This window comes from Palaemon carinicauda, chromosome 25 (genome assembly GCF_036898095.1).
Source record: "Palaemon carinicauda isolate YSFRI2023 chromosome 25, ASM3689809v2, whole genome shotgun sequence".
In the NCBI taxonomy this organism is placed as follows: Eukaryota; Metazoa; Arthropoda; class Malacostraca; order Decapoda; family Palaemonidae; genus Palaemon; species Palaemon carinicauda.
The window spans coordinates 104,937,638-104,959,975 of record NC_090749.1 but is presented as its reverse complement, the minus strand read 5'-3'; the positions used below and the strand labels follow the sequence as shown (position 1 = coordinate 104,959,975).

The following is a 22,338-nucleotide window of genomic DNA, read 5'->3' as shown; positions in this document are numbered from 1 at the left end:
CCCTGATGCAAACCGGTCGCCTAAGATCTGTCATATTTAAAGAATGTATGACGTCATATCCATAACCTTACATGCACAGGCATCAATGGATGTAATTAAGAGTTCGTGACCTTTGACCTAGATAGGGTAGGAAGGTCAATAACCTTGAAGGTGTTCCCACCCGTGACGGGCGACCATATAAACTAGGTCATTTGAATGCACGGGAGCAGGGTTTCATAAACTCTGCGGGATTTGCACGCCAGCTTTGGATTGTGTTGACATAGACAGTCAAAAACCTTTATTCCACAATAGATATTTTCTTACCTCGTTTGAACGACATAATGGTGGCAGTTTACTTAATCGGGGTCTTCAGAATACCTGAAATGAGAAAGGTATTTCATAATAATAATAATAATAATAATAGTGTTCTATTTCAATTGTTCATTACTTCTCTTATAGTTTATTTATTTCCTTGTTTCTTTTCCTCACGGGGCTATTTGTCCCTGTTGGAGCTCTTGGGCTTATAGCATCTTGCTTCTCCAACTAGGGTTGTAGCTTGGCTAATAATAATAATAATAATATCATTATTATAATTATTAGTTAAGCTACAATCCAAATGCTATGAGCCAAAGGTCTCCAACAGGGAAAAATAGCCCAGTAAGGAAAGGAATTAAGGGAAATATATAAACGATATAAGATGTAATGAACAATTAAAATAAAATATTTAAGAACAGTAACCACATTAAAACAGATATTTCATAAATAAACTATATAAAAAAGACTCGTGTCAGCCTGTTCAACATAAAAACATTTGCTGCAAGTTTGAACTTTTGAAGTTCTACTGATTCAACTACCCGATTATGTTAAACAGGCTGACATAAGTCTTTTTATAGTGCGTATGTATGTATGTATATATATATATATATATATATATATATATATATATATATATATATATATATATATATATATATATTATATATATACATATACATATATATATATATATATATATATATATATATATATATATATATATATATATATATATATACTGTATATATATATATATGTGTGTGTGTGTTTTAATGTTACAGTTTTTAAAATATTTTTAATTGTTAATTATTTATCATATCGTTTATTCATTTCCTTATTTCCTTTCCTCACTGGGCTATTTTTCCAGTTGGAGCCCTTGGGCTTATAGCACCTTGCTTTTCACACTAGAGTTGTAGCATAGGTGATAATAATAATAATAATAATAATAATAATAATAATGATAATAATAATAACAACAACAATAATAACAATAATAACTAACAACAATATAATTATTATTAGTAGTATCCTCATTATTATTATTATTATTATTATCATCATCATCATTATTACTTGCTAAGCTAACAACCCTGTTGGAAAAGCAGGATGCTATAAGCCTAAGGGCTCCAACAGGGAAAACAGCCGAGCGAGAACAGGAAATAATGAAATAAACTATATGAGAAGTAATGGACAATTAAGATAAAACATTCTATGAACAATAACATTAAAAATAGATTTTTTTTCACATTAAAACTAAGAAAAAAATTTTGAAAAAAGAGGAAGAGAAATTAGATAGAATGGTGTGCCTGAGTGTAGTCTTAAGCAAGAGAACTCTAACCCAAGACAAGTGGAAGACCATGGTACAGAGCCTATGGCACTACCCAAGACTAGAGAACAATGGTATGATTTTGGAGTGTCCTTCTCCTAAAAGAGCTGCTTACCATGGCTTAAAGGTCTCTTCTAGCCTGAAGAGGAAAGTAGAAGTATTCCACAGAGAGAGAGAGAGAGAGAGAGAGAGAGAGAGAGAGAGAGAGAGAGAGAGAGAGAGAGAGAGAGAGAGAGGTTAGTTCACCAGACTTTCAGCTGGGCTCCACAAGGCACTAGAAGAGTTGGAAGACCCAGGGCTACGTGGCTGAGGACTATGAAGCTTGAAGTAGGAGGTGATGAATGGAGAAGTATTGATTTAAAAGTTCATGATGAGACGACTGGTAAAATCTAACTGAGGCCTTTTACGTCAATGGGCGTAGATGATATATGTGTGTGTATGTATAATCAGTCTTAAAAAGAATCCTCTTCCATATATATGAAATATTTCCCTAAACCAAGGGGTTCACAACCCTCCCACCTAGTCCAGTATCCCACATGAATCCTCAACATAAGAATATCAATGAACAACGACTTTAATACCAAAGAAGGCTATAACAAGCTATATGCAAATCTGACTTTCAAATGTAAACACGGTGACGTCACGGGGTCAAAACAAACATTTATTCTAAATGAAAAACATTTACAGAATAAACGTATTCAAACGTTTGTCAATAACATTAAAGTCTTATACGTACCATGAGAGAATGTGTATGTTGTAGTTCGTCGATGTAATTGAAGTAATTCCCAGAGTAATTTCCAGTAGTTCGACATTACAACCTTCAAATAGAGTCACCATGAGAATACTAAGAACTTTTCTTCTTCTTCTACCTGTGCTGGTTATAACTACCTGTAAACAACGCCAACACACATATGTACGAACTAACAAACGGTTATAGTTTATAGTATTGTTATCTTAGAGCTTAATTATATATGTGGAAATTATGTTAAGATGAAAATAGCTCCGGAATATATCAGAAAATATGAACATTTGAATATATTTTACCGACATAAGGCGACAAGTGATGGCGCTTTGTATTTCAAATAATACCGTTGTTTCAAACCTTTCTCTAGTCTTCACTATTTTAACTACAATTTTGATATATATTTTATAATTATGAACAAAGAATATAGATAAATGAATTAATGAATAAGTTTAATACTTAATTTAAGTCAGTTATATAAATTTATTTGGTAAATTTTAGGCTCATCCTGTAATACGAAGTCAAAGCCAATTTACGATTGAGATAATCCGAACACTTTCTTCAAGAATGTTCAGAGTTGCCAGCAATCATTTTTCTGTTATTATTCAATTTTATAATTTGCCTAAATATTAAAAACAGAAAATGAAATATATATATATATATATATATATATATATATATATATATATATATATATATATATATATATATATATATATATATATATACCCACACATATATATAGGCTATATATATATATATATATATATATATATATATATATATATATATATATATATATATATATATATATATACCCAAACATATATATATATATATATATATATATATATATATATATATATATATATATATCCACACATATATATAGGCTATATATAGGCTATATATATATATATATATATATATATATATATATATATATATATATATATATATATATATATATATATATATATATATATATATATATACAGTATATATATATTTATATATATACATATATATATATATATATATATATATATATATATATATATATGTATATATATAAATATATATATATATATACACTGTATATATATATATATATATATATATATATATATATATATATATATATATATATATATATATATATATATATATATATATATATATGAGAAGTATCAATAATGTTAATAAAATATCGTAAATATAAATAATATTTTTTAAATAAAACATTATATTACAATAAACTTAATTATTATTATCATTATTATTATTATTATTATTATTATTATTATTATTATTACTTGCTAAGCTACAACCCTAGTTGGAAAAGCAGGATGCTATAAGCCCAGGGGCTCTATCAGGGAAAATAGCCCAGTGAGGAAAAGATAGAAGGAAAAATAAAATATTTTAAGTAGAGTAACAACATTAAAATAACATCTATATAAACTATATTCTCTTTAACAAAACAAGAGGAAGAGAAATTAGACAGAATAGTGTGCCCGAGTGTACCCTCAAGCAAGAGAACTCTAACCCAAGACAGTGGAAGGCCATGGCACATAGGCTATGGCACTACCCAAGACTAGAGAACAATGGTTTGATTTAGGAGTGTCCTTCTCTTAGAAGAGCTACTTACCATAGCTAAAGAATCTCTTCTACCCTTACCAAGAGGAAAGTGGCCACTGAACAATTACAGTGCTGTAGTTAACCCCTGGGGTGAAGAAGAATTGTTTGGTAATCTCAGTGTTGTCAGGTGTATGAGGACAGAGAAAATATGTAAAGAATTAGCCAGACTACTCGGTGTATGTGCAGGCAAAGAAAAAAAAATGTAACCAGAATGAAGGATCCCACGTAGTACTGTCTGGCCAGTCAAAGGACCCAATAACTCTCTAGCGGTAGTATCTAAACGGGTGGCTGGTGCCCTGGCCAACCTACCGCCTGTAGGAAATCACAATAATGTTATATGTAGTAGGCCTATTCTATTTTTATGGTGTGATTTATTGTATGTCGGCCTAACATTAGAACAAAATAGCAGAGGAGTTTATTAATAATATTCTGGTTGTTCAATGGCTTAACTTAAGTCACAAAACTGGTAGGTTTATTATTATTATTATTATTATTAGCCAAGCTACAACCCTATTTGGAAAAGCAAGATGCTATATGCCCAAGGGCTCCAATAGGGAAAAATAGCCCAGTGAGGAAAGGAAATAAATAAATAAATAAATGATGAGAACAAATTAACAATAAATTATTCTAAAAGCAGTAACAACGTCAAAACAGATATGTCATAAATAAACTATAAAAAGAATCATGTCAGCCTGGTCAACATAAAAAAATTTGCTGCAACTTTGAACTTTTGAAGTTCTACTGATTCAACTACCTGATTAGGAAGATCATTCCACAACTTGGTAACAGCTGGAATAAAACTTCTAGAATACTGTGTAGTATTGAGCCTCATGATGGAGAAGGCCTGGCTATTAGAATTAACTGCCTGCCTAGTATTATGAACAGGATAGAATTGTCCAGGGAGATCTGAATGTAAAGGATGGTCAGAGTTATGAAAAATCTTATGCAACATGCATAATGAACTAATTGAACGACGGTGCCAGAGATTGATATCTAGATCAGGAATAAGAAATTTCTGTCCAACAAATTAAGATGAGAATCAGCAGCTGAACACCACACAGGAGAGCAATACTCAAAACAAGGTAGAATGAAAGAATTAAAACACTTCTCCAGAATAGATTGATCAACAAAAATCTTGTAAGACTTTCTCAATAAGCCAATTTTTTGTGCAATTGAAGAAGACTCAGACCTAATGTGTTTCTCAAAAGTAAATTTGCTGTCGAGAATCACACCTAAAATTTTGAGAGTCAATCATATTTTGAGTTTTGTTAGGATTCAACTTCATACCCCATAATTTGCACCATGCACTAATTTTAGCTAAATCTCTATTAAGGGATTCACCCATCCCAGATCTACATTCAGGGAATGAAATTGATGCAAAGAGAGTAGCATCATCTGCATATGCAACAAGCTTGTTTTCTAGGCCAAACCACATTTCATGTGTATATAGTATGAAAAGTAATGGTCCAAGAACACTACCCTGTGGAACACCGGATATCACATTCCTATACTCACTATGGTGCCCATCAACAACAACTCTTTGAGATCTATTACTTAAAAAATCAATAATAATGCTAAGACACGACCCACCCACTCCCAACTGTTTCAGTTTGAAAACAAGGGCCTCATGATTAACACGGTCAAAGGCAGCACTAAAATCAAGGCCAATCATACGAACTTCCTGACCATAATCAAAGGATTTCTGTATAGAATTGGAGATTGTAAGAAGGGCATCACATGCTCCAAGGCCTTTACGAAAACCAAATTGCAAACTAGGGAATAGATGAATAAGATGATTACCTTCAGCAAACCTATCAAGAACTAGGGTTTGCATATCACCATGATCAGCAAAGCTGTAATAGTCAGGACCACCCGTACTAGGTAGGTTTGCTGTGAGCAATCAGACTAGAGTCTCCCACCATCACTAATCCGCTATGGCCAGCGTAGTGATGAAAACTGACCAAAGCCCTGCCACCATGACTAAGCCACTAAGGACATGTCTGAGGCCTTTGTCCTGCAGTGGACTGGAAACTGCTGCATTTGTTGTTATTGTGTATATATACATATATGTAATTATCTAAATTAATGTTCATAAAATCTATAAGTAAATTCTTATAGATAATTATATATTAAAAGCTAATTATCCATTTACGCTAAGTCAACATGAGGAAAAAAAATCAGTCAGTCTATCTCCAATTTGGTAAATAAGCGACTATTTATCTCAGCCAATAGAAACATCGCAATTAATCTTCTCGGATTGCTATTGGTTCTAATATTCTCAGCTTACTAAAATACAACACCTCCGAACACAACACGTAAACAAATCACTGGTCCCTTCTCAACCACTGTGAGGTGTAGCACTAAAACATTCTAAATTCGTCTAAAAAAACCATCTAAATTATGTAAATTAACTGAATATTCTCTCTAAATTAGAGATATGTTATGAAAGACGCCATTTCTGGATGATTTAGGCTTATTTACCAATGGAATTCAGGTGATTATTGTATTTCTAAGTCTTAAAGATGTAAATATTCGTAGGACACTCGGAAGATTTTAAGATATTTTAGGGTTATTTGATAATGTATGGGAGATTTAAGGATCTTTATTGCTAGAGGATGCGGAGTGAATAGATTATTATAGCCAATTACCCCTCATGAATAAGGACATAGCGTCCTAGGTTGGGTTAAGGAGAAACTTGAATTTGTGATGTATATTTGTGACGGTGCACGGGTAAATATTTAGCAATATTTTTTTGGTAAAGTTGTATTGTATTACAGGGTGTGATTTCGAACAGAAAATATGTTTTCCTATAGTAAATAACGTGATTTAACCTAGTTTAACCTTCATTTCAACTGAAAACAAACAGATCAACCAATTCGACTAACTTTAAGTCACCGAATTGGTTGCTGTTATTACGGTTGAAATGAAGGTGAAAACTGGTTAAATTACGTTATTTTCTTCGGGAAAACATATATTTTCTGTTAAAATGATTAAATATAATGGTAAAGTTGTATTCTATTACAGGGTACACTACAATAATACCTTTTTTTATATTTTCCAGTAATGCAATGTACCTATGCCTAGTAATATTTATTAAATTAAATGGTATTTATATTGGATTTTATATTTTACCATTTTACTTGAAAGTTTGTGTACAATGCCATTTTTGGGCTCAAGCCATGTCGTCCTGATGGAAGGTTCCTATAGGTAGCTTTCTAAGGGATATTTGGCTACAGTGATATTCCCAGAGAATTTGACCTTTAGGTCTCCAGAATTCTAACTCCTAGCACGAATATCCTTAAAATTTCTTAAGGATATCGCTAAAATCCGGGGACGTATATCTTGATACGACACATGGAAATCTTCATCCCGAATAGCGTTTTCCCTTCGAGGGCCACTGTTTCACTAACTCTAGCCCGTGAGGCTATAGCGAACAGGAAAATAACTTTTTCGGTTAGATCCTTAAGAGAACAATCTTAAGGATTGATAACGGCTCCCTTTCAGTTTAGCCGCTTTCCCCCTCGAAGCGAAAACGCTATTCGGGGTGAAGATTGCCATGTGTCGTATCAAGATATACGTCCCCGGATTTTAGCGATATCCTTAAGAAAATTTAAGGATATTCGCGCCAGGAGTTAGAATTCTGGAGACCTAAAGGTCAATTCTCTGGGAATATCACTGTAGCCAAATATCCCTTAGAAAGCTACCTATAGGAACCTTCCATCAGGACAACATGGCCTGAGCCCAAAAATAGATTTTTTCGGTTCGCTTCAAAATCCGTTAATTAAATTTCTAAGTACCCTTCCAACTTTGCTGAAGTTACACTCTTATTAAACCACTCAGATTTCTACAATATAGTTATGAGTAATGTAAATTGCTTTGAAAATTTGTGATATCAATATTTTACTCTATTTTCAGATGGACTTAATCAGCAACACCATGATTGATTGATGAATTGGTTAAGCTAGCGTTGCACGGCAATGGTTGGCAGTGAATGAGAGCGGCGCTAACGGACCGACAGTTACTGATGATGGAATCGGGAGAGAAGACAGCTGCCACGGAGGAGGAAACACAGGGGACAGTGAAATTAAAAGAAGAGAATACGATGAAAGTGACGAATTCAGTGTCTCGTACCAGTATGGAACAACTAAATGATGTAACTGAACCAAATAAGGATGATTGTAATCCTGAAAGTATTTGTGATCAGAGCGTCTCGGCGTCCCGGGAAGATATACCCGAGTCTGCGTCACAATTGAAGGAAATCGACGATGCTTGCGCCACGATGGATACCTCGGCGAGTGAACAGTGTAAATCGAGTGGTACCGGCTGTGAAATTGAAAGCCCCGTGCAAAGCATACCACGTAACAACTCTGTGACAGAGGAAGACGTACCGGACGCTGTGGACACTATTAACGGAGACGACGATAAATGCGAGAGGAGTGAGAGTGTTAGAGAGGAAGAGGACGACATAGCAGGACCCGGGGAGGCCTTACACACGTATATGCTTGGGAAGATCTGCAGGATATGCGCCGAGATGACGGTGGTGTTCGACGGCCCGAAGAAGGGCGTGCCCAAAATGGAAATGGTTCGGTACGTGAACAAGATATGGAAGGTGGATTTGTCAGACGAAGACTCAAATCAATATCCGGTGAATGTGTGCCTTCACTGCGAGAGGAAAATTAAAAGACTGTACCTGAAGGTGTCCAAGAAGAAGAAATGCGAGATGTTCCGGACGGAGCCGGCGCCGTTTGAGCCTCACAAGGACCAGGATTGTCCAATTTGCTCGTTGAAGGACGCCGACGTCGAAGCCCAGAGTCGAAAAGCCAAGGAGGACAGGACGGAACTGTCAGTTGAGGATGCCACGGCCAAGGCGAGTGCGGAACCGAGGAGGAATCCCGCCCGCAAACGGGGTTGGCCGGATCACGAGCCTCCATACAAGTCTGTTGGATGCCAGACGAACTGGGAGACCCTCCTTGATGCTACATCCGGGCTCGAAGAACACGACTACTCACAGGACGAAGGCTTGGGCCAGTATCTCGTGCTGCCCAAAAAGCTGAGCGGGAGGACCCCCTATCACAAGCAGCCCTTGTATTCGCTGAATGCGAAATACATCCGGCAAGACAGGCTAAAGCCACTTATATCGCATATAGATAAATACTGTATAACCCATAAGGAGAATAAAGTGGAAGTCATGTTTTTTTTGCTGATGCAAGCGTTGAGGGACGCTGGGGACCGGTCCAGGGAGAACGCCATCGTCGACATCTGGACGAGGAGAGGGTCCGTGGGGACGTCCCTCACGGAGGAGGAGTGCCTCGCGAAGAGGATACTCCTTAAGCAGACCAAAGAGCAGTATCGCAAAGAGTACAGTTACTACAAGGAAAAACTTGATAATCCAGTTTTGAAGCCACCATTTCTCATAGATAAATTAGAGAAGACCTACTTCCCGGAGCATCTTGACTACTACATCACCGACGGCGAGTCCGGGCCGGTCATACACCAGCACGAGAAGCGAAGCGATCCCTCTTATTTTGCTCTCCAGGAGTCAGTAGACAGCAACAAAGTCGACGGAGTCATGGGGGTCCGTTGGCGGTATTTCGACGCCGTTGCTAAGACCTTGGAGGAGCTCGTGTTTAACACCATGGACAGCATCCTGCACGAGTTGAACGAGAACTCCTGCATATACGTCGACCTGTCGGACTACTGCGAGGAGAAGAAGGACATGACGTACCTGGCCGACAAGAGCGACGGCTGCGGCGAGAACAAGAGGCAGCAGGGCAAGATCATCACGTACGTCTTCTGCGTGCAGTCGCTGCAGGTCGTGGTGGATGAGACGGTCAAGTGGATGCCCAGCCAGGACATCAGCAGCTGCAGCAGACCCCTCATGAAGGCGCTCGTTACGGAGGGGAGCGCCCTACGGTCCTCGCTGCAGATGATCGAGGAGGAGAGGAACAAGATGGCGGGGAAGTGCTTCCACATCACCTCTCAGGACGGGTCGCCGCTCCGCTTCGTCGTCTTCTTCAGCAACGAGGCTCCGGAAGTCAGGAGGGACTACAGGTGAGGCCGTTTTTATTCTACTCTTTCGATTTTCTTTTCAAATGACTCGTAAAAGTTTTCCTATGTGAATACAAGCTCGTCTTATGAACAAATTTGAACGGGGAACTTATTTACAGGTTTCTCAACTTTTGTAATCTTTTATATAGGGTGGGCCACAAAAAGAGGGACAAAATATAATTGTTACAGTTTCTAGAAATATATGTATTTTTGCAAGATTTTTTAACCAGACGTGGACAGTGTCAAAGTTTGATTGTACAAAAGCATTTTCAAATTGATGAATTTTTTGGCTACTTTAGTCTTTGATTTATGATATGTTCGATCAAGGCCCCTCGGTGTTGGATGACATTCGCCACTCTCGCATTGAAATAGTTGACAGCTCTCTTCAACATGTTAGGAATTCTCCGGATGTTTCTCCTTATGTTTTCTTTCAATCTGTCAATTGTGTCTGGATTGTCCACATACACTCTCTCCTTCGGGTAGCCCCAAAGTAGTCCAGCGGGCTGAGATCAGGTGAGTAGGGCAGTCATGGATTGTCGGTCCTCCTTGAGATTAAAAGGTCACTTGGAGAGTATTGCCTAAGATACAGAAGGGTGCGATCAGAACAATGAGGTGGTGCACCATCTTGTTGAAACAACGGTGTTCATGTCGAAACCTCTTCTCCTCCTTAATGCTGTAATGAACCGTCTTTGAAGTATTTCAATGTATCGATCTGAATTCAATGTCACTCAATGACCATTATCTTCAAAGAAGTATGGACCAAAAATACCATTCTTCACAAGTGCGCACCACACGGTTATTTTTTCCACACGGAGGTTTTTCGTGTTCGTGAGGCTTTTCATTGGTCCAAAACATAAAGTTTTGCTTATTCACATGTCCATTGTAACTGTTCCTACATATATACAAACTAGATTCCTTTAAATAAGAGTACTGTATGCCTTTAGACCATTGAATCTTTAAAACAAGAGTACTGATGTACAGTACTCAATGCTGCTCTACCCAGCTATTTGATATCATCTTCGTTTCATTTTTTGTTTGTGAGCCACTTTTACTTAGTAGCTGAAGCAAATTGAAGGAAAGTATGTGGTAATGTGAAACTTATTCTTACGAGCATGAAATCCTTCCTTCTCACGTGTTGTATACGCTGTTCCTCTACAGAAAAGATCGTGCTGATAATCAAGGAGACGATAAACATCTCTTGTAGCATTACTCGGTTCGCATGGCGTTTCCCTTCTTCTAGAGAGAATGCCCCATTGAAACCCGAATGTTCGCTCTTACCTTCGTGCCTGATAGTGATTTTTGTATCTCCAAGGCATGCTGGATGTTCCCTGAATGTGATCCTTGTGTAGTACCAGTGGTTTCTCCCTCCCCTTTCTCTTCGTTTGGTGCTTCCTTTGGAGTAGGTGTTGACAAAGAGGATGGTCTTGTATTGCTTAGTTCCTGCAAACTTAGCGTTCCCTCTTCTGCTGGTGATAGTCATACATGCCTGAGTGCAGATGCCAGGGAAAGGTTGTCCGTTGCTTTCACATTTCCCGTTTTCTGTTGTGACAATAGTAGATTGTTCTTTCTTGCCATTAGCAGGCATCTTCCCTCAGAGCTCACTGCTGACCAGTACCTTCAGGGTTGGTTAGTGTTTGTGAGCCTGATGGTAGGCCACTAAGGGTATTGGTAATGTTACTCCTTGAGCGTAGGGATGCTCATCTGGATATCAATCAGTACTTCCAGATTTTCTGGGTTTTTTCTCAACGATCAGTACCTTCGGGGTTGGTTGAGAGAAGATGAGACTTGGGTGAACAATCCCTCCTTGACCAGACACCAAAACCTTAGGCAATTAATGGTAATGATCCAGTCATTCTCCTCCTCCTCCGGAGGAGGCGCTCAGTATGACTTCTCATATTGGATTCAGATGATCAGTACCTCATGGAGTTATTCACTGATGTCGTAGGGATCAAGTCCCTGTCTTGGAAGCCCCTCGGGCTTCTTCACCTGTGAGAACTTTGTTTTGGGGGGACTAGATTTTTCTCGGAAGATCGCTGGCAAGAAGAAGGAGTGCTTTTGTGGTCCTCTTCCAGTTTGAAGGAGCCCAGGGAGACTGATTGCAAAGTGTGCTTTTGTGGTCCTCTTCCAGTTTGAAGGAGCCCATGGAGACTGACTGATAAGTGTCTCGAGAGACTCTGAGGGATCTTTTTTCTCGCATGCATGAGAGAGACAATGCTGTGCCAAGGACTGATCCAGTCAGGAATAGTAACTCTGTGTGGTGGCACAGCCTGGCACTGTTGCTTTGCATCTTATCGGACAGAGCATGTGCACTGTTGGTTGGGATGATGGGCTCCACTCTTATCCTTTTCTAGGATGTTCAAGGTTCTTAATGCTTCGTGATTGGTCATCTGGTGGTTAATCTCCTTGTGTCTGTTGGCCCAAAGGAGACATTTCCTTACATACTTATGGACAAGAACCATTAATTGGTCTCCAAACTACGAGAATTTCCACGCATATGTTTTATCAAAACCAGTAATTTGTCTCCGTGCTTGGATGAGCAACAAGACTTTTTCTCATGAGCTCTTGCTGTAGGAAACACAATCTCCTGTTGGCAGCTGCTCTTTGCACGTGGGTCGTTCATTCCTCAGGTGTTCACATGTGCTTACACCTGATTGTTAAATTTGGGTTACCCGGAAAGCCTCTTCGAAGTCTTTCTAGGACAAATTGAGACTACCCATCAATCATTTTACAATTGGAGAAGTCTAATTGCTTTCCCAAATAAAGGACAAATAACAAGGTATGCTCTTTGATTGTTGATATCGACGTACTCGTGTCGGCAGACTCGAAGAGGCATCGTATCGGCTCCTAATCGATTGGAATCTCTGAACCACTCGCAGCAGCAAGGAAGAGATGTAGAGACGACTGAGTTTGCTTACTCTTCTTCAGACGCTCCTTTACAGAAGTAAGAAGTAGAAGTAGTCTAACAGAGGGCATCAAGTAAAGGGTCCTTGGAACTACTAGCTTGCACTCATCTCAAGAAAAGGCGACAGATTTCAGGTGATGGTGATTTTGAACGTTGCTCTTGTATTCATTATTCATATTATGACATAGAAGGAACACACTGGGTTCTTTAGAAGCTCATTTTCTGGAGTCATTGCCAGTACCCGTCATTTGACGTGTACCTCCGGAGTTATTCGAATGATTATGAGTCTGATGTGACGGTTTTTGCCTTGGATTACAGAAAAAGATCCCATTTGGGATCAAACATTGGATCCCATAGGTCAGGTGAAAGTGAGACTTCTTGTATATCATCCCCTATTTCTGCTGGTAGTAGGAGGAGTGTCTTCGCCCTTAGAGAGACGCTCTTCTTCATTCAGGAGAGTACTATAATATAACTCGCCCTTTGAGCAATTCTTTCGGGTTCCGTTGAACGGAGTATGTGCCTGGTGAGTGGTTCCTGAAGCACCGACTACCAGCACTCCATGCCAGAAAAGGGTGGGGTATACTTTTCTCTTGAAACCCCTTTGGAAATGAATAGCTCAGCTGGTGACTGTTTTCCAGGATTCAGTCTGCCGGTCTGCTAATCTGGTATGGTATATATGACATACTTGCAGCCTGTAAAAGTCCCTCCAGGGAGAGTGGAATGTTACATCCTCCTCTGTGGAACAGTCTCGGGTAGCCCCAAGTCGAGTGTCATTCCGTTCTGCTAGATCTCAAGTACGTCCCGAGACACCACTCTCTACGTTGGGGGTCGTAGAGAATGTGTCTCCCCAGACAGAGCTGCCTTCTTATTCGGCCTATAGAAAAGAAGCTCCTCTATAGGGTCTGGGGCCATCATCTTAAGGGGAACTGCCCTTCCTTCGAGCAGTCTTACCTACGCTGGAACATGGTCTTAGGGTCTGTTGGTCTTCTCCCTTAAGGTGTTGGTGGTGTGGGTGCACACACCTCCTGCTAATTGAAGAGGACATCGCAGGGTCTATCCCTCTAGACTGTAACACTTCTGTGCTTCAGCAAGAGGTAGGAGTTGTGCAGGCTCTCTCATTATGTCAGTTATTTAGTGATGGGGGACATCTGTTTCTTCCTAGTAAGGAAACATTACAAATGCCCAAATCCTGCTGGAGTCTATCCCTCCTACGTACATTTGACTTTGAAACATTGCAGGATGTGACATCACTCATACGAGTCGCAGCTGTAACACTAGCGGGACGTGTATGAAATCCCCATTTGAAGTTCTCTTTAAATCTGTGAGTCATCTGATGGCGGAGGTACCTGATGTCAGGCGGGTCATCAGTCATCTCGATGAAAAACTCTTGAGTCTAACCCTGTCAGAGTCCATTTAGGTCACCTGTCAGCTTTCTTTGAACTCAACATAGCTTCTGAAAGTTTCAGACAGTCTTTGCCTTGGTACTTTTAGGATATTGCCACAGACCCCCTGGATCTTCCTCCTTTTGGTCTGGGATGTCTGCTCAGTAGTCGTGTAAGTCTCCCAGCTCGTGCACAGGTTAAGTACCGTATGCATCGTGTCAGGTAACACGTCTCGATGAAAGGAATGACGGACCCCTCTACCTTTTCTTATTCTTTCGTGTGGAGCAGATGCAACCGGTCGGACGACTAATGCTTTGGTCTGACACTTCCGATGTTATCACCATTATTGAGAGAGAGGCGTTCTCTACTGGCCAAGACCCTAACAGCATCTATATCCCTTTGTGTGGCTGTCAGGTTTAAAGAGTCATCTTCCTCACTCCTGCACAGAAACTAGGAAGGAAGACTTACCTGGGGAAGACCAGAACCTTCCAGTCTGGTTGTAGGGGAAGACCCTCCACTAAGGACGTTGGATCGAGAGGAGTACATCCTGCCAAAAGATTATGCGTCACCATTTAAAGGACAATGCTTTGTATAGGCATAGGAAAAAATCACAAATTCTTATTTTCAATATTAAACTTAGCCGGTGATTATATAAGCTGCAGCTCTGCTGCCCGACAGAAAAACTCTACGTTCAAAATCCGCCAGCGATCGCTATGCAGGTAGGGGGTGTACTTCTACAGCGCCATCTGTCGTGCAGGTACTCAGTACTCAATGTAAACACAGAACTCAATTTTCTCTCTGTCGTGCCACCGGCAAGACCTACTAAATTCGCTGTTGCTTACTGGATTGGTTTTCACATATTTTGGTGAAGTACACATTTCTAGTTTTGAGCTTTCGCTTTGCAGACGTTATCTTCAATACATCCTTGCATTCTTTTGTTGATATCGGATTATTTGTTGACGACTTTGGATAGTTTTTTTAATTCCCCTTTGACTAATTCAAAATGGCTGACCCTTCTCAAGTCCCTAAATACAGAAAGTGTAGTGCTAGGGACTGTTCAAGGCGTCTTCCGAAGGCCTCTATCGATCCGCACACCGTTTGTTCCAATTGTCGGGATAAAACCTGTCAATTGGAAGATCGATGTGAGGAATGCGTTGGGCTTTCGGAATTTGATTTTCTCGAATTCCAGAAATATTCACGTAGGCTAGAGAGAGATAGAGTCAGGAGAAGTTCATCTCGCTCCGTTGATATTTCCTCTCCTCATGCCCCACAACCTATTCCTTCCCCTGTAGTGGTTGCTCCTGATCCCCCTTCTAGCACTCAACAACCTTCGATGGCAGATATGATGCGTGCCATTCAGGCTCTGGGTGAGAGAGTCGAGTCTTTGGCTAGTGACCGTAACCAGCTCATGGCAGACGTCAAGGAGCTGAAGTGTAAGAGTGCAGTGGGTAGTGATAAAGTGAGTGGTAGTGTTGTGGATAGTGTTGCGCTTGAGGGTTCGTCTGTTCGTGCCTGTCGTCCTCCCAGTCCGGGACCTCTTGCATGCTCCCAAGCCCAGGGGAGAAGCAATGTCGTACGACCAAAGGGTTCGAGAGGCTTTAATCAGCGAACAGACGTTCCCTCCGTGGTTTCGGGCGTATCTACCCAAGATCGCCTCACCCACACGAAGACGAGAGAGCCCATTTATTCCTCGTCTGCGGAAGAGGTTTCTCATAAGAAACTATGGACCAAGGTCTCGCGGCCTCTAAAGCGCAAGTCGGTCCCTTCCGCGCAAGTCCAACGGCCCAGTTGTAGCCACTGGGTCAGTTCGGACTCGCTGCAGTCTTCCGACGACTGCTCACCTCCTAAGAGAGGCAAAGCGGTACCGCATCAGGCAGTAACTCCGTCTGTTGCCGCACCTGCTCCTGTAGACCCTAAGTGGTCTTTGCTGCAGACCATGCAGTCACAGTTAACGTCATTGATGCAGGACTTTCGTGCGGAGAAGGTTGACGCTGCACCAACCTCTAGCCTACAACCAACCACGGTTGTGCGTCCGGTGGACGCTGAGGCTACCTTCTCCCGCACTCCATCTGTGAGAGTCCCGCCACCCATGCGTTCCAGTGTACCCTGCCAGCCGCATGTTGACGTTCAGCGACACACGGAACCTTCCGTTGACGTTCGCGAGGTACAACAACAACCTAAGTTGTTTTGTTTTGACACGGTGCGTCAACCTCCGCAACCCAGTGTGGTTACCTCTACTCGCCCACAGCAGACTAGACAGTCTGGAGTAGACGCTTTGTGTCCCCGCACTGCCATGGTTGTTGCCAGTTCACAGACTGGGCAACAGTTCCATGACGTTGTGTCCGGTTCAGTCACGCGTGCACCCGTGCTGCCGGACTCAGCTGACCAGCCGATTGCTACGCCTTTGCCGCTTCCTCCTCAGCTTTCAGATGATGGACTCTCTGATGATGACGACGCTGCACACATTGACGACCCGCATACGGACATCGACGAACCCAAGACCACGCAACCCTCCTTGGACTTTAGAAAAGTTCTTGCTTTGTTCAAGGAGATGTTTCCTGATCAGTTTGTGCCTGCGGCTCCACGCTCTCCTCCGTCAGAGTTCGCTTTAGGCACGCAGTCATCAGCGCCTGCCTTCACGAAACTCGTCCTCGCCCGCTCGTCCAAGAGAGCTTTACGAGTTTTAGGAGATTGGATGCAGTCCAAAAAGAACCTTGGGAAGACAGCATTTACGTTTCCCCCTGCGAGACTCTCTTCCAGATCGAGCGTCTGGTATGCCACGGGAGAAGTTCTCGGCTTGGGAGTTCCTGCCTCTGCCCAGGGCGACTTCTCAAGTCTAGTAGACTCTCCCCGCAGGCTGGCCATGAGACGCTCTAAGATTTGTTGGTCTCCTTCAGACTTAGACCATCTGTTGAAAGGAGTGTTTAGAGCCTTCGAGGTCTTTAACTTTTTGGACTGGTGTCTGGGAGCTTTGAGCAGGAAGATCTCCCCTTCTGACAAGGAAGCTTCCTTGCTCATTATGTCCTGTATGGACAAGGCCATACGTGACGGATCCAGTGAGCTTGCGGCTTCGTTCGTTTCCGGGGTCCTCAAGAAACGGGAAAACCTTTGCTCTTTCCTGTCAGCTGGAGTAACACCGTGTCAGAGATCGGAACTTCTGTTTGCTCCTCTCTCAAAGTGCCTTTTCCCAGAGGACTTGATAAAGGAGATTGCTGCCTCCTTGATTCAAAAAGACACTCATGACCTGGTTGCGTCCTCTGCCCGCAAAGCCACCCCTTTGCCTACCTTGTCTAGACCCAGGATGGACACTCCAGCGTCCAGATTCATTCCGCCCTTTCGTGGCAGAGCCTCCAGCAGAGGAGGTGCTCGTGCCGAAGGGAGACGTGGGAAGAAGAAAGGTACCAAGTCCTTTAAGGGCAGAGTCTGACTGCCACCTTCTTCAGACAGCAGTGGGAGCCAGACTCAAGAACTTCTGGCAGACCTGGGAGAAAAGGGGCGCAGATGCACAATCTGTGAAGTTGCTCAGAGAAGGGTACAAGATCCCGTTTGTACGCAAACCCCCTCTAGCAACGTCTCCCATCGATCTCTCTCCCAGGTACAGAGAGGAAGACAAGAGACTAGCTTTGAAGCAGGAGGTGTCTCTCTTACTAGAAAAGGGAGCGGTAGTCAAAGTCCGGGACCATCAATCCCCGGGCTTCTACAACCGTCTCTTCTTAGTGGTAAAGAAGACAGGAGGGTGGAGGCCGGTGCTAGACGTCAGTGCGCTGAATGTCTTTGTCACAAAGCAGACGTTCGCCATGGAGACCACAAAGTCCGTTCTAGCAGCGGTCAGGAAGGAAGACTGGATGGTCTCCTTAGACCTAAGGGACGCTTACTTTCACGTCCCCATCCACCCAGAATCCCAACCTTTGCTGAGATTCGTTTACGAAAAGGTTGTCTACCAATTTCAAGCCCTGTGCTTTGGCCTAAGCACAGCTCCTCTTGTATTTACGAGGCTGATGAGGAATATTGCCAAATTCCTGCATTTAGCGGATATCAGAGCCTCCCTCTATTTGGACGACTGGCTTCTAAGAGCTTCTTCCAGTCGTCGCTGTCTGGAGAATCTAAAGTGGACTCTAGATCTGACCAAGGAATTGGGTCTCCTGGTCAATATGGAAAAGTCCCAACTGGTCCCATCCCAAACTATAGTGTACTTAGGGATGGAGATTCACAGTCAAGCTTTTCGGGCTTTTCCGTCGGCCCCCAGAACAAGTCAAGCCCAAGAATGCATCCAGAACATGCTAAAGAAGGAACGATGTTCAGTCAGACAGTGGATGAGTCTGATAGGGACGCTTTCATCCCTGGAACAGTTCATTTCGTTAGGGAGACTACACCTCCGTCCCCTTCAATTTCACCTAGCTGTTTACTGGAAAAAGGACAAGACGCTAGAAGCGGTCTCGATCCCCATTTCCGAGAAGATGAAGTCATCACTGACTTGGTGGAAGGACAACATCAACCTCAGAGAGGGTCTGCCCCTGGCTGTTCAGACCCCCAACCACGTTCTCTTCTCGGACGCATCGGACATGGGCTGGGGTGCGACATTAGACGGTCGGGAATGCTCGGGAACTTGGAACTCGAATCAAAGAACGTTACATATCAACTGCAAGGAGCTACTGGCAGTTCATCTGGCCTTGAAAAGCTTCAAGTCCCTCCTGCAAGGCAAAGTGGTGGAGGTGAACTCAGACAACACCACGGCCTTGGCGTACATCTCCAAGCAAGGAGGGACCCATTCTATGACGTTGTACGAGATCGCAAGGGACCTCCTCACCTGGTCAAGAGATCTAAACCTTTCTCTAGTAACGAGGTTCATTCAAGGCAACATGAATGTCATGGCGGATTGCCTCAGTCGGAAGGGTCAAATCATTCCAACAGAATGGACCCTACACAAGGATGTGTGCAAGAGACTATGGGCCACATGGGGCCAACCTACCATAGATCTCTTTGCAACCTCGATGACCAAGAGGCTCCCAATATATTGCTCACCAATCCCGGACCCAGCAGCAGTTCATATAGATGCCTTTCTACTGGATTGGTCCCATCTAGACCTTTATGCATTCCCCCCGTTCAAGATTGTCAACAAGGTACTGCAGAAGTTCGCCTCTCACGAAGGGACAAGGTTGACGTTAGTTGCTCCCCTCTGGCCCGCGAGAGAATGGTTCACCGAGGTACTTCAATGGCTGGTGGACGTTCCCAGAACTCTTCCTCTAAGAGTGGACCTTCTACGTCAGCCACACGTAAAGAAGGTACACCCAGGCCTCCACGCTCTTCGTCTGACTGCCTTCAGACTATCGAAAGACTCACTAGAGCTAGAGGCTTTTCGAAGGAGGCAGCCAGGGCGATTGCTAGAGCAAGGAGGACATCCACTCTTAGAGTCTACCAGTCGAAGTGGGAAGTCTTCCGAAACTGGTGCAAGTCGGTATCAGTATCCTCGACCAGTACCTCTGTAACCCAAATAGCTGACTTCCTATTATACCTGAGGAAGGAAAGATCTCTTTCAGCTCCCACTATCCCACAGAAGCATGTTGGCAGCAGTCTTCTGTCACAGAGGCTTAGATCTTTCTAACAACAAAGATCTACAGGACCTCCTTAAGTCTTTTGAGACCTCGAAGGAGCGTCGTTTGGCTACACCGGGTTGGAATTTAGACGTGGTACTAAGATTCCTTATGTCAGAAAGGTTCGAGCCACTACAATCAGCCTCCTTTAAAGATCTCACTTTAAAGACTTTTCCTCGTTTGCTTAGCAACAGCTAAAAGAGTCAGTGAGATTCACGCCTTCAGCAGGAACATCGGATTTTCATCTGAGACGGCTACATGTTCTTTACAGCTTGGTTTTCTAGCCAAAAACGAGCTACCTTCTCGTCCTTGGCCGAAATCGTTCGATATTCCAAGCCTTTCAAATTTGGTTGGAAATGAACTAGAAAGAGTCTTATGCCCTGTTAGAGCTCTTAAGTTCTATTTAAGACGAACTAAACCTTTACGAGGACAGTCAGAAGCTTTATGGTGTTCTATTAAGAAACCTTCTTTGCCTATGTCAAAGAATGCAGTTTCCTATTATATCAGACTGTTGATACGAGAAGCTCATTCCCATCTGAATGAGGAAGACCATGCTTTGCTGAAGGTAAGGACACATGAAGTTAGAGCTGTCGCAACTTCAGTGGCCTTTAAACAAAATAGATCTCTGCAGAGTATAATGGACGCAACCTATTGGAGAAGCAAGTCAGTGTTCGCGTCTTTTTATCTTAAAGATGTCCAGTCTCTTTACGAGAACTGCTACACCCTGGGACCATTCGTAGCAGCGAGTGCAGTAGTGGGTGAGGGCTCAACCACTACATTCCCCTAATTCCATAACCTTTTTTTAATCTTTCTCTTGAAATGTTTTTTATTGTTGTTTTTGGGTTGCCCGGAAGGCTAAGAAGCCTTTCGCATCCTGGTTGATTTGGCGGGTGGTCAAATTCTTTTCTTGAGAAGCGCCTAGATTAGAGGTTTTGATGAGGTCCTGTAGTATGGGTTGCAACCCTTGATACTTCAGCTCCTAGGAGTCGCTCAGCATCCTAAGAGGATCGCGAGGCTCAGTAAGGAAGACGTACTTAAAAAAGGCAGAGTAATTGTTCAAGTCGACTTCCTTACCAGGTACTTATTTATTTTATGTTTGTTATTTTGAATAACTGCTTAAATGAAATACAAAATCCTTAGCTCATAATAATGTAAACAATTAATGCTGGTCTCTACCCACCCCCCTGGGTGTGAATCAGCTTATATAATCACCGGCTAAGTTTAATATTGAAAAATGTTATTTTTATAATAAAATAAATTTTTGAATATACTTACCCGGTGATTATATATTAAAGGACCCTCCCTTCCTCCCCAATAGAGACGCAGTGGAACGAGGAGAAAATTGAGTTCTGTGTTTACATTGAGTACTGAGTACCTGCACGACAGATGACGCTGTAGAAGTATACCCCCTACCTGCATAGCGATCGCTGGCGGATTTTGAACGTAGAGTTTTTCTGTCGGGCAGCAGAGCTGCAGCTTATATAATCACCGGGTAAGTATATTCAAAAATTTATTTTATTATAAAAATAACATTTTTCCTAACTATGCAAACCAACTCACCTTCCACTAACTACTGTAACTACCTTGTTAAAGGTTCGTAGCCGTTACAGCTCTCGCTGAAGACGAACTCCTAATCAAAAGACTTTTGTTTTGTATAGGTTGGAGAAATGCAAATTACTTTGAAATTTTTTTTATATTTTTTAAAACTTAGGATAAGTTACTTATTTGATTAATAGCCATTATTAGTCCATAGTTTAGCATTGAAAATGAAATTTTCATTGTATGGGACTGAATGATCTAGATTTTAAATGGAAAACAAATCAAAATTCCATAGACACTTTATTTTAGCATTTCTAGAACAAAACTTACATGTTACTGAAACTATAATATAAAGTGTAGTTTATTATATAATGTAAAAGTCAGTCATTTCTTTTGTAATAAGCTGTTGTTTAGTTATATATGTATTGTCCTAGAAATTAATCTTCATTGACGAAAATATTTGTTTGTGCAAATACTTTGAGATTTGTGATAATGTCTTATTTCCTACTGAATGAGTTTACTGTGTTTTCCTCTGTGATCTTCTGTATTTGAATAACAATTCATCATCATCAGCTGTTACTAGTCTGCTGCGGAACAAAGGCCTCAGACATGTCCTTCCACTTTTGTCTTTTTATGATCTCTTTACGCCAGACCACACCCTCAAATTGTCTTAGCTTGTAATTCCATCGTCTTCTCTTCCTTCCCCTGCTTCTTTTGCAATCTCTAGGGACCCATTCTGTTATTCTTAACCCTTTTACCCCCGGGCGCTTTGGAAATTTCCAACCCTTAACCCCCAAAGGGGTTATTTTTTCCCCACCACATTTTGCAGTATACAGTATTTTTTTAAATTGCTCTAAAAGCCTTAATTTTTGTCA

The 22,338-nt window shown here is 41.6% G+C and overlaps 2 protein-coding genes across 2 annotated transcripts in view; one reads left to right on the top strand and one right to left on the bottom strand.

Moving 5' to 3' along the window:
• Positions 1 to 2,461, bottom strand: part of LOC137618799 (uncharacterized) — a 57,023-nt gene extending 54,562 nt beyond the window's left edge. The window contains exons 1-2 of the mRNA XM_068348997.1: positions 2,358 to 2,461; positions 304 to 357 (exon numbers count right to left, since the gene is read on the bottom strand). Of these exons, the coding sequence (XP_068205098.1) occupies positions 304 to 319 (16 nt within the window). The 5' untranslated portion in view covers positions 320 to 357; positions 2,358 to 2,461. The remainder of the gene's footprint in view (positions 1 to 303; positions 358 to 2,357) is intronic.
• Positions 2,462 to 6,334: 3,873 nt separating this feature from the next.
• The window catches only part of LOC137618796 (uncharacterized), a 38,012-nt gene continuing 22,008 nt past the window's right edge, over positions 6,335 to 22,338 (top strand). The window contains exons 1-2 of the mRNA XM_068348995.1: positions 6,335 to 6,495; positions 7,917 to 10,052. Coding sequence (XP_068205096.1) covers positions 7,993 to 10,052 — 2,060 coding nt within the window. The 5' untranslated portion in view covers positions 6,335 to 6,495; positions 7,917 to 7,992. The remainder of the gene's footprint in view (positions 6,496 to 7,916; positions 10,053 to 22,338) is intronic.